The sequence below is a fragment of the Micropterus dolomieu genome, linkage group LG17 (assembly GCF_021292245.1).
Source record: "Micropterus dolomieu isolate WLL.071019.BEF.003 ecotype Adirondacks linkage group LG17, ASM2129224v1, whole genome shotgun sequence".
Classification (NCBI taxonomy): Eukaryota; Metazoa; Chordata; class Actinopteri; order Centrarchiformes; family Centrarchidae; genus Micropterus; species Micropterus dolomieu.
The window spans coordinates 18,099,906-18,116,113 of record NC_060166.1 but is presented as its reverse complement, the minus strand read 5'-3'; the positions used below and the strand labels follow the sequence as shown (position 1 = coordinate 18,116,113).

General features: G+C 41.0%; 1 protein-coding gene across 7 annotated transcripts in view; it reads left to right on the top strand.

The window, feature by feature from the left end:
• trip12 (thyroid hormone receptor interactor 12) overlaps positions 1-16,208 on the top strand; it is a 43,530-nt gene that overhangs the window by 23,023 nt on the left and 4,299 nt on the right. For all 7 annotated transcript variants that reach the window (XM_046074190.1, XM_046074187.1, XM_046074193.1 and 4 more), the window contains 29 exons: positions 1,906-2,011; positions 2,996-3,132; positions 3,293-3,376; positions 3,558-3,653; positions 3,736-3,887; positions 4,099-4,134; positions 4,243-4,338; positions 4,428-4,520; positions 4,604-4,765; positions 4,880-4,948; positions 5,063-5,228; positions 5,508-5,625; positions 5,970-6,126; positions 6,399-6,552; positions 7,076-7,304; positions 8,021-8,139; positions 8,651-8,858; positions 9,169-9,269; positions 9,718-9,892; positions 10,036-10,177; positions 11,448-11,639; positions 11,786-11,937; positions 12,109-12,266; positions 12,548-12,621; positions 12,765-12,964; positions 13,690-13,817; positions 14,868-15,019; positions 15,289-15,431; positions 15,584-15,740. In XM_046074190.1, the coding sequence (XP_045930146.1) occupies positions 1,906-2,011; positions 2,996-3,132; positions 3,293-3,376; positions 3,558-3,653; positions 3,736-3,887; positions 4,099-4,134; positions 4,243-4,338; positions 4,428-4,520; positions 4,604-4,765; positions 4,880-4,948; positions 5,063-5,228; positions 5,508-5,625; positions 5,970-6,126; positions 6,399-6,552; positions 7,076-7,304; positions 8,021-8,139; positions 8,651-8,858; positions 9,169-9,269; positions 9,718-9,892; positions 10,036-10,177; positions 11,448-11,639; positions 11,786-11,937; positions 12,109-12,266; positions 12,548-12,621; positions 12,765-12,964; positions 13,690-13,817; positions 14,868-15,019; positions 15,289-15,431; positions 15,584-15,740 (3,956 nt within the window). The remainder of the gene's footprint in view (positions 1-1,905; positions 2,012-2,995; positions 3,133-3,292; positions 3,377-3,557; positions 3,654-3,735; positions 3,888-4,098; positions 4,135-4,242; positions 4,339-4,427; positions 4,521-4,603; positions 4,766-4,879; positions 4,949-5,062; positions 5,229-5,507; positions 5,626-5,969; positions 6,127-6,398; positions 6,553-7,075; positions 7,305-8,020; positions 8,140-8,650; positions 8,859-9,168; positions 9,270-9,717; positions 9,893-10,035; positions 10,178-11,447; positions 11,640-11,785; positions 11,938-12,108; positions 12,267-12,547; positions 12,622-12,764; positions 12,965-13,689; positions 13,818-14,867; positions 15,020-15,288; positions 15,432-15,583; positions 15,741-16,208) is intronic.

Genomic DNA, 16,208 nt, shown 5'->3' with positions numbered 1-16,208 from the left:
TCGCTAATTTGATGCTGTCATGTGGTATTGAGGTATGATTATGATTTCTTTAAAATGTATTCTGTTGTTTTGGGCTAGTAGCTAGGTTGTCGGATTAGCTTTGCTTTAAATTTTTAATGGCTGTGTGAATTTGGCCAGGTGTTGCTTTAAATTTTTAGTGACTGCAGCAGTAGAAAGCCAAGGCTCAGTACTAATTACAGCCAGTTCGATACAGGTTTTTAAATTTGTTTGTATCTTAAACTCATAACACAATCACTTTTGATAAAGAGCGTGCATTTTTGTCAGTGCTCTTTGGTGGACAAAATGTGTAATGGCAACAGTGTCTCTAAATTCATATTGACAAATTTTTATCATTTGTTGACTGCAGTTTCTTGTTTCGTATCAACAGGCATGTACACTACTGCTATATATATATAATATATATATATATAAGTTAAAATCTGTCAGAAATATCAGCCATACCGATGTATTGGTCAGGATCTAGTAACAATACCAAAGTTACTTTATCAAATACCATACTTGGCTCAGTAAAAACACACCTTTGACTTTATGACAGAATAAGTCAAACTTATTAAATGCATCAGTGTCAAATTTCGTAAGACAAACTGCCATACAAGAACTCAAAATAAGCCTAAATAAAGTACAGCAGACAATTAACTATACATTTATTTAAATAAGGCAATATCTGACCAACTTTTGGTACATTGTAATTGGGACTATGCAATGCTAAAGCTGAAGTATGTATTTAGGTTTGATATCCATCCCTAATAAGAAGAAGGCAAAGTTGCAGCTCAGTAGTTTAAATACAGAGATATTACAGTAAAATTTGGTGTGTATGGTGATGTCAGTGTAAGCTGTTCAGGTCAGTTTGGGGTCACGCTGTTCTAGGTAGGTGAAAGGATAGGAACTGAGGTGGGCTCTGTGCCATGGGCCCTAGGCCCAAATGGAGAGACCCCTCCTAAGTTGGCTTAGCTTGTTGGCCCACCAGCTGACTAGGGGTATGTTTGAGGGCAGGGGAGAACTCAAACGCTTGCTTCTGTCAAGAGGAAAGAACTTCATCTCTCTCTCTATATACCTTTTATCTGTCAGCCTCTAACATCTTTTAACACAGACTTTGAGCTGAAATGGTGAGTAAGCACATATTATGCAGTTAACTTGTGTTATTCTGCATGGCTTTTCATTGCACAGTGTCATTTTGATCATGTTTAATGTTACTGCAGCCTAATCATTAGGAAAATATGACCAACATTGAGTAGCTCTAGATAATTTGAGCTTCATTTGCAATCTCAGGGAAACTAGTGCTGAGATGCGTGTGAGGGATTAATACTTGACCTGATATAATTCAAAGGTAAGGTCAAATTAAGTACAAAAAGGAAATTAAAAAAATTATTAATTAGTGTAGTTCATTGGGTCTTAGCTTTTTAAATGTTTATTTTTGTACTACAGAATTATGAGTCACAGATCCAGCATGAAGGTTGTTCTGTCATAGGGCCATGGCTGGGTTACTATTAATACCCACCAGGTCAGTGGTACAGGGCTGTAAAGAGCCTTTACTGTATTTAAAAGGTAACGCTGCATCGACCTTTGCTAGAACAGCGACATAGAAGATTTTTGATGAACCTTTGAGCAATAATCAAGATATGGAGGAATGTTTTCTGTTGAACTACCACATCCAAAAGATACTTAATAGTATGCTGCGGTCTCTAATAATTTAAACCACATATTGTCTGATAGTTACGATAGCTATATGACAAATGATTCATTTCATTGGCCTAAAAATCACTACAAATATCACGCATGTTTTGATTGACCTTTTATTGAGAGTGTATAGCAGTCAAAAGAATTTGACAGCAGTGTTGGTGCCTAGTCCACAGGCGGGTTATATGTCACCTTTTTTCACCCAAGGTTTGAGAAAATCCACTAAGAAGCGCAGCGAGTCTCCTCCAGCAGAGCTCCCCAGCTTTCGGCGGAGCACACGCCAGAAGACCACGGGCTCCTGTGCCAGCACCAGGTACAAATCACATTGATGACTTAGAGTAAATATTCATGTCTTAAAGTACGTGATATTTTCATGATTTGTGCACACCAATGAGAGTAGACTAAATATTAGAAACAACCCTCTATTATTCAGTATTCAGCTCTGCAAACTTTAGCCTCAAATGACTACAGGATTAGTTTTAGCTAGGTGTACCAGAGTGTATGAGAGTTTAAACAACATGAAACTCACAGCACTAATAAGGTGATGATGGCACTGGCATTTTCTATTGAAAGGTTCATTTTTATTAAGTCATCATAATGCCAAGGGATGTCACAATATTTTGTTAATTTGTTGTCTTTTTTTTTTAAATGTTGCTTTTCTGTTGATCAGATAATTGAACAAAATACTGAACATTCGATTGTTGAATAGTGATGTTTTGAAGCAATTGTAACTGAACAGCCATCACAGGATAATTAGCTTTAACCAAGATGGCATTATGGAATAATAAAATCAGCCTAACAGACATGACAATTAAAGATAGAACTATTAACAAAACCAAATTAGGGTATTGTTTAGCCCAGGATCCAAAAATCCTAGGAATAGCCTTGGGTTGACCAAACGTAGAATCCATTGAACGTGTCTGCTGTATGGACAGTGATCTAAAATTTCCACTGGAAGATGTATAAAGCTTTATATGTGCTGTTTTTGAGCTGTACAGTGTCCATCAGAACAAGTAAAAACCCGGATGTTGATGGTAGCAGGAAACCCAACCAACATCTTTTGAAAGCATCTGGCTGCAGTTTTTGTTAAAACAGCAACATGGTCCTGCAGGAGTCTTGATGCATCTTAGTTTTGTTTCTCATACCTTTTTGTATGACACAATTAGCAACATTAATATCCAGCATGGAAAAAAAACATATCCTGGGTACTGCTGTGTATTTATTTGATGTAGACTGGTAATACTGTATTTTGTGATTACTCTATCACTCACATTGTCATTCTGTTTTTACGTCACAGTCGGCGGGGCTCAGGCCTGGGCAAGCGCGGGGCAGCCGACGCACGCCGACAGGAGAAAATGGCAGACTCTGACAACAACCAGGATGGGGCCAACTCTTCAGCCGCTCGCACTGATGAGGCATCTCAAGGGGCCTCAGGTACCCATCATGCCTCCTTTCTTATTTATTAATTCTGACAGTAGAACATGTCTGTTGGAATTAAATCTCCCATCTGAATAAATTCACAAAAAAACACTATTAAAGGAAATTAGGCTTTTGACTTAAAAGACTTTTGATTTAATACTGTTACTGTGTCTAGCTTCAAGCTCAGTTGCTGGAGCAGTGGGCATGACCACCTCTGGAGAGAGTGAATCTGATGACTCTGAAATGGGGAGGCTTCAAGGTATGTTGATATGCCCCTCTCAGTCGCTGCTAAAATTCACCATTATGCAGAGTATGTCACTATATTCTGGGGCAAATGTATGTAATGGGTAAATGTACTTGTGGTTAATGTTATAGCTTCAGGTTTAATAACATCACAAGCACCAAGTTGCTCTCTAAACCTTTTTTTTTTGTCCCTTTAGCCCTACTGGAGGCCAGGGGTCTCCCCCCACATCTTTTTGGGCCCCTTGGACCCCGAATGTCGCAGCTGTTTCATAGGACCATTGGCAGTGGAGCCAGTGAGTAGAACCTTCCTACCCTTGCATCAGTGTTCTTCATCCTCTGAATTACTGTTGAAAAAATCTGCCCCTCTATTTCTAGGCTCCAAGGCTCAGCAGCTACTACAGGGCCTGCAGGCCACAGGTGACGAGTCTCAGCAGCTCCAAGCTGCTATTGAGATGTGCCAGTTGTTGGTGATGGGCAATGAGGAAACACTTGGTGGCTTCCCTGTCAAGAGTGTGGTGCCCGCTTTGGTTAGTCTTACTTTGTTTGGTCATTAATCTCTCAATTATACTTTTCTTGCCTGTATGTTTTGCGGCTATAACTCACCTACACTTTCATTTGCTTTGTGAAATGTTAAACCCATCATATATACATACATGGTACATTATAAACATGCTAAACGTTGTCTGTCGTTTTTCAGTTCCCACTAACCTCATTGCATATTAAATATTTCTTTCACAGATCACTCTGTTACAAATGGAGCATAACTTTGATATTGTGAGTATAACGAACTTTCATGGCCGTAAATGTAGTTGTCTTTTGATTGACTTTTTCATTTTTGTAATGCCTCTGCTTTCTTGCATGCCTTTTTATCCATGCACACAGATGAATCATGCCTCTCGGGCACTCACATACATGATGGAAGCACTCCCTCGATCCTCTGCTGTGGTGGTCGATGCTATTCCTGTCTTCCTGGAGAAGGTAAGACACTACACTCTCTCACTAATTGTTTGTTAATCTGTAATAGTGGCCTTTTCATGTAATTCTTTGTTCCACCTTCTTGTCTCCAGCTTCAGGTGATCCAGTTTATTGATGTTGCGGAGCAGGCCCTCACTGCTTTGGAGATGTTGTCAAGGCGACACAGCAAAGCCATTTTGCAGGCTGTAAGTGTTGCACTTTTGCTCTTTTTGTCATAGCCTTAAATCTGTTTGCCACCACAATAATGGTATTATTTCATGCCTCACAGGGTGGGCTCGCTGACTGCCTCCTCTACCTAGAGTTCTTCAGCATCAATGCTCAGAGGAATGCCTTGGCTATTGCAGCCAACTGCTGCCAGAGCATTACTCCAGATGAGTTTCACTTTGTTGCTGATTCTCTGCCGCTATTGACTCAGAGACTCACACACCAGGTATGTTTTTCTCTGTATCATGACCTCCGTATACTGGTGCTTTGCAGTGTAAACTATTGTAAAGATTCACTAATGGCTATGTGAATTTATTAATTTATAATTTACCTCTTTCAGGATAAAAAATCTGTCGAAAGCACTTGTCTCTGTTTCGCCAGGCTGGTGGACAACTTTCAGCATGAAGAGGTTTGTACCTCAAAATTAAGACTGTTTCTGTAATGTAATGTTTCTGTATTCTCTCCATTAACCATCAAACTTCTCAGCTAATGCACATGCGTGTGTGTCTGTTTAAATCAATAGAACCTGCTGCAGGAGGTGGCATCACGGGACCTGTTGACCAACATTCAGCAGCTGCTGGTAGTGACCCCTCCTGTGCTCAGCTCGGGAATGTTTATAATGGTGGTGCGCATGTTTTCCCTCATGTGCTCCAACTGCCCCTGCCTGGCAGTCCAGCTTATGAAACAGAGTGAGTAACACACACCAATGTGCCCCCCCCCCCCCCACTTGCCCCCTCTGTCAATACTGTTAGCAAATTTATATTGTACTTGGAATTGTAAATTGTGTAAAAGTGTACAGTAGCAAAGGATACAGTTTTTATTGCGGTCTCAAATTTTGATTCAGGACAAAATGTTGTGGAAAAACATTTTCAGTCTTAAACTTTCAGCGGAAGTGTTGTAGGAATATTATGTGTTTAAGATGCAACAGGGTAACTAACAGAAATGTCTTTGTTACCTTTTCTAAACAGACATAGCAGAAACACTGCGTTTCCTCTTGTGTGGTGCGTCAAATGGCAGCTGCCAGGAGCAGATTGAACTGGTACCCCGGAGCCCCCAGGAGCTCTATGAACTGACCTCCCTCATATGGTAAAATCTATTTACCTGCCTTCTTTTCAGTATTATGTGTTAGTGCATCACACTGAGCAGTATGGGGGGAAAAATATTCCCTCTTTTGGTATTTGGGGGCACTAACTCTTTATTAAATTAGGAAAAAACACACATGTCTTATGGCTAAACTTGGAAGCCTATAAAATGTTATATTGTCCTCTGTACAATTTACAAAAACTTTTAGCAGTATTCTCTGCCGCACTGATGGTCTACAGCAGTGCCACACGTTATTCCCGCTTCTCTCTGACCTTGAACCTCAGATAGTATTCTTTACAGAAAAATTAAACCCATTTAACTTTCTGAAACCACTCTTCTTCATTCAGTGAGCTGATGCCCTGCTTGCCTAGAGAGGGCATCTTTGCAGTTGATGTAATGCTGAAGAAGGGCAGTGCCCAGACGACAGAGGGAGCGATCTGGCAGTGGAGGGATGACAGGGGACTGTGGCATCCTTACAACCGCATCGACAGCCGCATCATTGAGGTAAATGCATCAGTCAATCAGTGTTGAAATACTAGTCAGTCATTCAGGACCTCTGTTACACTACAAGATAATTATCTCTAAGGTTGACAAATGGATTGAATCGTTTAAAATGTTGCATTACATTACTTGACAACATTCAGTCTATTTATACAGTGTGTTTGTGTGTATATATATAGATATATAGATATAGATACATTTACACACAGTTATGTGGGGCTTATCCACATCTGATAGTGACGTTAGGTATATTTGGTGATTATCTTGCCCTGCAGACAGCCCACCAGAACGGGGAGGATGAGATTAGTTTGTCAACCCTGGGTCGTGTGTACACAATTGACTTCAACTCTATGCAGCAGATCAATGAAGACACAGGAACAGCACGCGGTATCCAGAGGAAACCAAATCCTCTTGCCAACCCCAATACAGGTAATACAGTCATCTTTGCAAATTACGGTTTATGTGGAAAAAGCTGGTGTTTTTTCTATTTAATCTTAAAACAAAAGAGCAACCAGAAACACTTGGTGGGTTGACCCATTTATCAAAGTCTTAAAGGAAAGGCCCACCAAAAATTTGTGTATTGAGCTCTCAGCGTCTGTGACCCAGTTTCATGGCAAACAAAGAGGAATGTTTCATTGTTAACTACATTATTTACTTGTTATTTTATCATCAGGTAAATATCCATGCATGAGTGTCTGTGAAATTCACAAGTTGATTCCTGTTTTTTCTTATATAAAAGCAGCTGTTATCCCTGCTTTAACAGAGATGGAGGAGTCAGCAGCAAGCTGCAGTCAGTCTGTTGCCATGTCTTTTCCAAATGTGTGCATGTGTTTACCTGACATGTACCTGATGTGTATAACACCGCTTCTCCACTGAGTGACAGCTGATGTGTGACAGTCGCAGTGGGTTGGAGGAAATAATCCTGACCTGTTCATTGTTTGTTTGTCTTCAGGGAGCCACCAGGAGGTTCGTCGAGAAGACGCTCGAGCCCAGTTGATGAAGGAGGACCCTGAGCTGGCAAAGTGCTTTATCAAAACTCTGTTTGGGGTCTTGTATGAGGTGTACAGTTCATCGGCTGGCCCTGCTGTCAGACACAAGTGCCTTAGAGCCATCCTCAGGATCATCTACTTTGCTGATGCAGAGCTGCTAAAGGATGTGCTGAGGAACCATGCTGTGTCCAGGTAACAGTGCCTGGGCTGTAACTTCCTTTTAACATTGACATTAAAGCAGGATTGGAAGATTGTCTTAAAGGATGTTAATAATTTGTAGTATTTCTAAGACACCAAGAAATTACTAATAATAGTTGGGTTTAAACCGCAACACAGTTCTATTACAAATGAGCGAAAAACATGTCCGCCATCAACCAACAGGAAATTGCCCATAACTAATTAACAGTTTGTCCAAGTATAATATGTCTTGGAAGATATCTTCAGTCTGTGTTTGGGAAAAGTCAACTTTCAACTAAAATCTGAAGTGCCATATTTATTGGTGTAATTGGGTGTGGCCAACCACACATTTGCTCATAACTCAAGATGTCTTGAGCAATCCTGATTGAAAACTCACTGAATGGCGACATACTGCATCTCCCGAACACACACACTGAGGTTTGTTCAAATCCGAAGAAGGGGGGACAAATGGCTGAACTTTGAGAGCGCAATCCTTTAAACCCTGCATACATTGTGGTGATGAAACAAGTATGTAATTGGTATCACTCTTTCTTCAAGCAGAATTAAACTAGCTGAAGTGACTTTGCTCCGCTTTGTGAAGCCTGAAACCTGCTCGTTTCTGCCTGCTGCCTTAATTTTGGCTGATCAAGCTGCTTCCTTCTGTTGAGCGGATAAAGGTCTGAACCTGGAATGGCCGCTTGTGGCTCTGTTTTGTATGTTTGTTTCTACAGTCACATTGCCTCCATGCTGTCCAGCCAGGATCTGAAGATTGTAGTGGGTTCTCTGCAGATGGCTGAGATCCTCATGCAGAAGCTGCCTGATGTCTTCAGTGTCTATTTCAGAAGAGAAGGTAGTGTATAATCCCACAGAAAACCCATGTATCACCTTGCTTGCTCACCAGAGTGGATGACCTACAAGTGTTAGCCTGAGCATCTCCTAAAATGCATGTCAAAGTTGCTTCGAATATGAACAGTATTGAACAGCTATAAACTGGTCACTTTTTGTATTAGGCCGTCTTTGGTGGAAAATGTCGCAGCTGGAAGCTAGAAGCTTTAGTGGTTGAGATTCACCCCCAAAATCAAATTTTTTATTCATAACTACAGATGCCATTCCACAGTAGACAAAAAAGTCCACAGGGCAAATGGTTTCCTGCAGTCTGTAAACATTTATTTTGTCAGTAAAATCAATTACCAGTGTTTTCCTTTCCGGTGCATTATTCCTCTCATTGCTGGCATATATGCTGACACATTCTCCTCAGCCAGATCCATGTGATTCTTGTCTAACAGACAAGAAGCTGCTGTGTATTGTGCTGTTTTTGTAAAGACTGTAGACGATATGAAATGCAATTCTTTCTCTTCCAGGTGTGATGCACCAGGTGAAGAACCTGTCAGAGTCTGAGAGCTTTCTAGTCACTAGTCCCCCGAAGGCTTGTCCTAGTGGTACTGCCAGTTTGTGCACTACCACCATCAGTACTGCATCCACCACATCTGCAAATAATGCAACTCCTGATCTGGGTTCACCCAGCTTCCAGCACAGCATGGATGACTCACTGGACCTCAGCCCTCAGGGGTGAGTATGTGGCCATGTGTGGCTTTGGCTGTTTACAGAAGTGTTTTAAGAATACATTTCTAGCTCCGGTCCAAATTCAGTGTCACACTGGAAACTAAGCTCAAACACAAATTACATCCTGTGTTAAACCACGTAAAAACAGCTGGAACATAGTTTCTTGTCTGACAACTAGCTCTACAAATTGGAAACTGAAAATCCAAGTTTATTAGACGGTGTCATGTCAATTGAGCAATCATGTATGCTGCTGTTTCTCAATGTATTTCTTCTTTACCCCAAGAGCATTCTGTTAATTGCTTTCTCCCCCACCAAGGCGGTTAAGTGATGTCCTAAAGAGGAAACGGCTACCTAAAAGAGGGCCCAGAAGGCCCAAATACTCTCCCCCTAGAGATGATGATAAAGTAGACAATCAGGGTAAGTGTTGCTGCCAACATGTGTGTGATGTTTAAATATCCCCACTTGATGTGTGAAAAGCACAATTGATATTTTGTCCAATATCATTTTTCCAAAAAATAACTATCGAGTAAGGCTTTAAAGCACAGCTACTCCTTTGTTTTTGAGAATAACCAAAACCATGAATATGCTAATTAAGGACCACCTTTTATCCAAAACACATCTCAAAGGATTAACATCACAAACACCATTGCTACCAAATGTATTAAATGTATTTTCTCTTTTGTAATATATTTTGTATCATTACATAAGCAATGAGTGATGGACCCATCACTACACGATCGTCTGTAATGTTGCTGTTCAGTGACTTTTGGCAGTGGTCCTGAAATGATATGACATTATGTGCTCTTGGATATATTCTTAGCCTGTAGATGACCCTCCTAATGTACCTTTTTTGTGGTCTTTACAGCCAAGAGCCCTACCAGTACTCAGTCACCCAAATCATCCTTCTTGGCCAGTCTTAATCCCAAGACCTGGGGCAAGCTGGGTGCCCAGACCAACAATGCCAACTCAGAGCCCTCACGCACAGCGGGGGTGAGTGGCCTGGCAAGGGCACCTCCCAAGGACTCTATTTCAAATAACAGGTACGATGAGAGTAAATGAAGAAAGTTTCCACTCATATGATTAAAATTTCAGAATTGTCAGTCACAGGCTGTGTGTGTGTGAGAGAGAGCGGGGTTAATGTATGGACTCTAAAGGTTTTTTTTTTCCTATCACTCTTGTGTAGAGACAAAATAAAGGCCTGGATCAAAGAACAGGCAAGTAAGTTTGTGGAGCGCTACTTCAACTCTGAAAATGTAGACGGCAGCAACCCTGCACTGAATGTACTCCAGAGACTCTGCACAGCCACTGAGCAGCTCAACCTGCAGGTAAAACATAAACTCTCCTTTTTATTGAATTGCAAGCATGAGATGACAAAAATCCCCATGTATGCAAAAATGTATTATACCGCATTCAGACCAAACGCAAATTTTCGCCTCGCGACGCTTTCCTCCCGTGAGTACATTCGCTGCAAGTGTTCACACACAATGCGAGAAGGCGATTTTAATGCGATGACGTGAATAAACACAACTCGCCATTACTACAACTGTATGAACCCAAAGTAAACATTTTGCTGTGATTAAATTGCAATAAACGGATCCAACTGATGCCGAAATAACTACAATATGATGCAGTTTTGTTTAAACATATGAATTCATGCTTTGTCAGGTTTGTCAGCAAGACAGCAGGACAACAACTTCTAAAATGTTTGTTTTCTGAATGGAGTTCAGATCGCTCAGGGCTATGCTATGCTAACTTGGTCCCAGTAAAGTACAACAATAGCTGGAATAAAGTTACATACACATGTTTTCTGAACTCACCAGGTAGTTCAACCTCCTCGCTTTCTTTTCTCCCAGCAATGTCCAGTTTTGTACGTGGTGTGTGTGTTTTTTTTTTTTTTTTTTAATATAAATATGAAGTAGTGCCAAACGACGCTAACGACACTGGAACCGGATGTGCACGGAAGCTAGCTGCTGAGATGCTCGATTGAAGATAAATCAACGTTGTAATAATAAAAACTAAAGTAAAAAGCTAATTTACTAAAAGCGGTTTACTCCGAGCTCCTCCCTTGAGCAAACGGCGTAGTTGTCAGAGGATAACCCAGTCCAACCACGGGTGTTTATTTGTCCGAAACCTGGAGTGCTGCTCCCTGCTCCTCTAGCCCAAGTTTAGCAGCTCTCAGCCGGCCTGCAGATTTTCAATTGCCCGCTCTCCCTGGCCCTCTCCACACAACGCTCTGAAGCTGTTGGTGACAAACAGACAATCTCAACATTGATAGGCTATCGCGACTCAGCGTCATGCGAATTCCTTCGCGTCGCCAGCCCTGCCCCCTTCACGCCGCCTGATAGGAAATCGTGGCTCTACGCGTTTTTGCATTGACTTTGCATGTAAACTCACCACCCCGAACGCTCACTTCGCTTTTGGTCTGAAAGCACCATTACAAAGATTTGTCCTTAAGAAAGATGGACAAACCCTGGGAAACCCAGAGAGATACAGACATTCAAATTGTATTTATTTGGATAAAATTGAGTGTATCAAGTAATGTTGCTTAGCAAAATTGAGACTTCTTTTCTGATGTATTATGTTCCCGTTTCCCAGGTGGACGGTGGTATGGAGTGCCTGGTGGAGATCTCCAGCATTGTATCAGAATCTGATGTGTCGTCTTTTGAGATCCAGCACAGTGGGCTGGTGAAGCAGCTCCTGGTCTACCTGACTTCCAGTAACGACAGAGACTTGCTCAGCCGCGATGTGCGGCTCAAGAGGTTCCTCAATGTGTTTGCTGGCTGTCCGGTGAGACACTAGAATGTGTTTGTGTATTGTGTGTATTGTGTGTGTGATATTGTGAAGTAGATTATGAAGAATTATATAACTATGTTATGGTTTTGGCAGTGTCATTTAATTTTAATCTTTTTTTCCACCTCCCATTTGTTTTGCAGGTTCCAGGACTGGAGCCTGTAGGTCGTCTGGACCCAACAGAGAACGGGCCTTACCTTGCACTGGTGCACAAAATAAACAGCTGCCTGAGCCAAATTGAACAGTTCCCTGTCAAAGTGCATGATTTCCCCAGTGGTAACGGCAATGGCAGCAGGTTTGTGGGTTTATCATACATTTGTTGATCAGAATAACTTTATATTCAAACACTTCAGTGTGTGTGTGTGTGTGTGTGTGTGTGTGTGTGTGTGTGTGTCTGTGTTTAATTATTAGTAGTATTTTTTTTTTTCTTCTTTTTTTTAAACGTGTGTTTAATTTATGTCTTCAGGGGCTCTCAGGCACTGAAGTTCTTCAACACACATCAGCTCAAGTGTCAGCTGCAGAGACACCCAGATTGCACTAATGTTAAACAGTGGAAAGGCGGCCCTGTGAAGATAGACCCCCTGGCCCTGGTGCAAGCCATCGAGAGATATCTTGTTGTCAGAGGTGAGAGATCATGCCATTCATTTAGGAGGTTGTAGACTACCATGTGCTTTTTAATACAGATTAGCCCACTAGCAGCTCCTCTGAACAGGGAAGAGGTACACCAGAACTGTGTGTGTATGAGACTCAAGCTGATCCCCTGCCAGCTTTCCCCAGGTGGAAAGCCTAACACACCTGTTCTCCCTCCACATTTTCCAAATGTCAAGTTGTCCTTCTTACCGTTCTTATAATGGGTTATTAATTTTTTTTTTTTAGTTGGGTTGCTAACTTGATATCTTGTACAGGTTATGGTCGTATCAGAGAAGAGGATGAAGACAGTGATGACGACGGTTCAGATGATGAAATCGATGAATCACTGGTATGTGATGCCCTTCATGCCATACAAGGCTCCTCTTTCAGTTTGTGCAAACTTAATCCTGTGTTGATGTGTATTGAGAGCCAAGTCCTGCTGTCAGTTCAGTATTATCAATAAACCGTGTATGTAATTTATTGGTTACTCAGGCGGCGCAGTTCCTGAATTCTGGCAGTGTGCGTCACAGACTACAGTTCTACATTGGTGACCACCTGCTACCATACAACATGACAGTATACCAGGCTGTACGGCAGTATAGTCTTCAGGCAGAAGAAGAAAGGGAGTCGACGGACGATGAGGCTAACCCACTTGGGCGAGCTGGTATCTGGACCAAAACGCACACAATATGGTAAAAATGCCAATGAATTTTTTCTCTTTTAAATCTTAACTGGTTCTTTACGTATGCTTTTAGTCTGTTCTGTGTCTTGCAACTTTCTTAACCTTCACTGTCGCTTCTTTGAGATTCAATGGTGTAAATGTCATGAGCGAGTCCTTGAAGTGTCAGACATCTGTGTTCTTCATTCTTTCTGAACTTAACTCTTATTAATAATATTTTTGATATCGGGAATATTTTTTTTACTGACATTCTAGATTTCTTTCCAGTGAGAGATTATTGAGTGAATATAGCATAGTGATGATCTAGAAACACTATTCAGTTAAATTCAAACTATAAATCCATTATAATCTTGTTCTGAATTATTAAAAAAAATTAAACAAAAAACTACATTCCAGAAACCCAAAAAACGCTGGCTGTGATTTAAATTCTTTTCTAGAGCACAAAATAGTTCTTGATACATCTAGCCTCTTAATGTCGATTCCTTAGATTGATGCATTTCACTTTTAAAATGTAAAAACGTTTCTTCTGGGGGAGCATGGCCCCAGGCCCCTCTAGAGGGTCTGAGGTCGCCCCACCACAGTCTCTGAAAATCCTGTGGGATACACTGTAAGTACATGGACACTGGTTAACCACGTGATTGCAAATGATTATTGGCCTTAGTGCTGTTGTTGAGTTGAAACGAGGCATTGATCATCAAAGCGTACAGAGACCCAATGTCCCGTCTTGTTTCCGGACAGGTATAAGCCTGTCAGAGAGGACGAGGATGGCAGCAAAGACGCTGTGGGTGGAAAGAGGGGCCGAGCCCAGACTGCCCCCACCAAGACCTCACCTCGCAACGCCAAGAAGCAGGATGAGCTGTGGCATGGTAACTAGCTCTGAAACATTACAGCTGCTGGTCCAGTGCAGATTGAGACAAAATATGTTTCATCTTCTTTTCTTTTACCTTTTAATTAGGGCTTCACGCTACCCTTTTTCCCAAGGAGCACATTTAGGATCACACAAGGGTATTTAGGTGCACAGCGAAAAATGTTTAAGTTACAGAGGTTATAAATAATTTATATACTGCGTGTATGTGTGCTCCTTCTTCTCCTTGTGTGTAACTATCATGGGAAACCATTGGAGGAATATGGAGGTGAAGACCCTGGTATCTGGACACTTGGCATGGGCCTTTTTAAAATATTGTCAAAGCTTTTTAAAAAATAAACGGCTTTCAGAACGATCGCTCATCACAGAAAACTGAACTGTGATTGGTGCATTGCGGCTTGTGGGACTTGTATTTTTTGAACCAGGGACGGATACATGACACACCAACAGCACCCACCCAAACCACACCACACTTAATGCAAACACGATTACTGAACAATATTTGTAACTTGAGTGAAATAGAACAAGGGAGAATGTGTTGCTCACAGGAGGAGGCAGCTAGAAGGAGCACACATTGGTGTCCTGGCTCTGACTACATTTACATCTGTCCACTGCAGATGTATTATCCACATCCTGGAGGAGTAACTAGTATAAATGACTGATAAGTTAAATATTGGCTTGCGGTAGTTAATATTATTACGGTAGGTTGTAGTCTTTGCTCTCTCATTGTACTCGTAAATAATTTTTCTGGTCCGCACGTAACTATTTTTAGGTGCACATGCGAGTGAAATGGTCGCACTGTAGAGCAGTGGCCGTAAATTAACTCTCAAGTTTCACATTGTCAGGGTATAGGCTCAGCAAAGTTATTTTTAACTGAGGAATTCCCAGTTATGATGTTTACAAATAAGAAAGGAGTTAAGTGACCAGATAGAGACAATATTCTAAGCATGTGGTCAGTGTTTAAATCACACAGCTTCTCGTTGTTTATTTCTTACAAAGCTCAATCTGTACAGTCAACCTTATTACTGCTGTTTATTCCCATCACTTCCAGATGGTGTGTGTCCCAGTGTCATCAATCCCTTAGAGACATACCTCACTTCGGAGCCACCAGAGACCATAACCTTTGATGACCCCTCTTTAGAGGTCAACCTGCTGCTGAGGGTCCTGCACTCCATCAGTAGATACTGGTTCTACTTATATGAAGTAAGAACTACAAGAGCAAGGCCGCTTGTTTCTGTCCAACATGCCATGTTATCACATACTAACTCCGCTTGTATCAGCTCCTAAAGCTGTGAAAAGTTAGCAATGGTTATATAAATATACAGATCCATTTTGATATTGCTCAATTACTAAATGAAAAATATTGTCTTGATTTATGGCTTTCTCTATATGTAATGTCCCAGGCTTTAAATTGACATTAAATTTCTTTAAATATACATAAAGTAAAATTAATATTTATGGTTGTTTTGCAGAATGCTGTGTGTAAGGAAATTATCCCTACCAGTGAGTTCATCAACAGTAAGCTGACAGCCAAAGCTAATCGTCAGCTACAAGACCCGCTCGTCATCATGACGGGCAACATCCCTACTTGGCTCATTGAGCTTGGAAAGACCTGGTAAAAGTGGTTTTATACTTTTAACCGAAAGGAGGAAATTTTAACCCGATCTTTCACCTGTATTCTACAGGTTGACTACAGATATTGGCATTGATGTGTTTGGCTGACATGACTTTGTTCACACGTACATTGTTGTCCTTCTCTCTCTACAGCCCTTTCTTCTTCCCCTTCGACACCCGGCAGATGCTATTCTATGTAACTGCCTTTGATCGCGACAGAGCCATGCAACGCCTACTGGACACAAACCCAGAGATCAACCAGTCAGATTCTCAGGACAGCAGAGTTGCACCTCGTCTTGACAGGAAGAAGGTAATTGTAGTGACTCATCTAATGGAATCCACCAATTTCAAAAATGATATATCAGGGGTATTCAATTAGATTTCAAAGAGGTCTAGTTAGAGAAAATTTCCTGAAGCAAAGGTCCGGAACATCAAAACGACGAACTTGCGTTATCATTCAGTACTATAACCTATAGTTGTATCAACACATGTTTTTAGTCAACAACGGACTGTCAAATCAAATAATATTTCAGTCAGTTTTCACATCAAACTGGAGGGATAATAAATAATAACTATTCAAATAATAAATTCTAAATTTAAGTAAACTAAAGTGCCTAATTTTTAGAAAAAATGTAATAAAAAGTGTAGCTTGAAGTGTAGTCTTAACCAATTTTATAATAAACACTCAACACATCATAACAAATGAACAGCTGTAATGCCTCCTCTTCTCTTTCATTTCCTCTTACAGAGCTACCACTTTCCTACTTTCTGTTGTTCA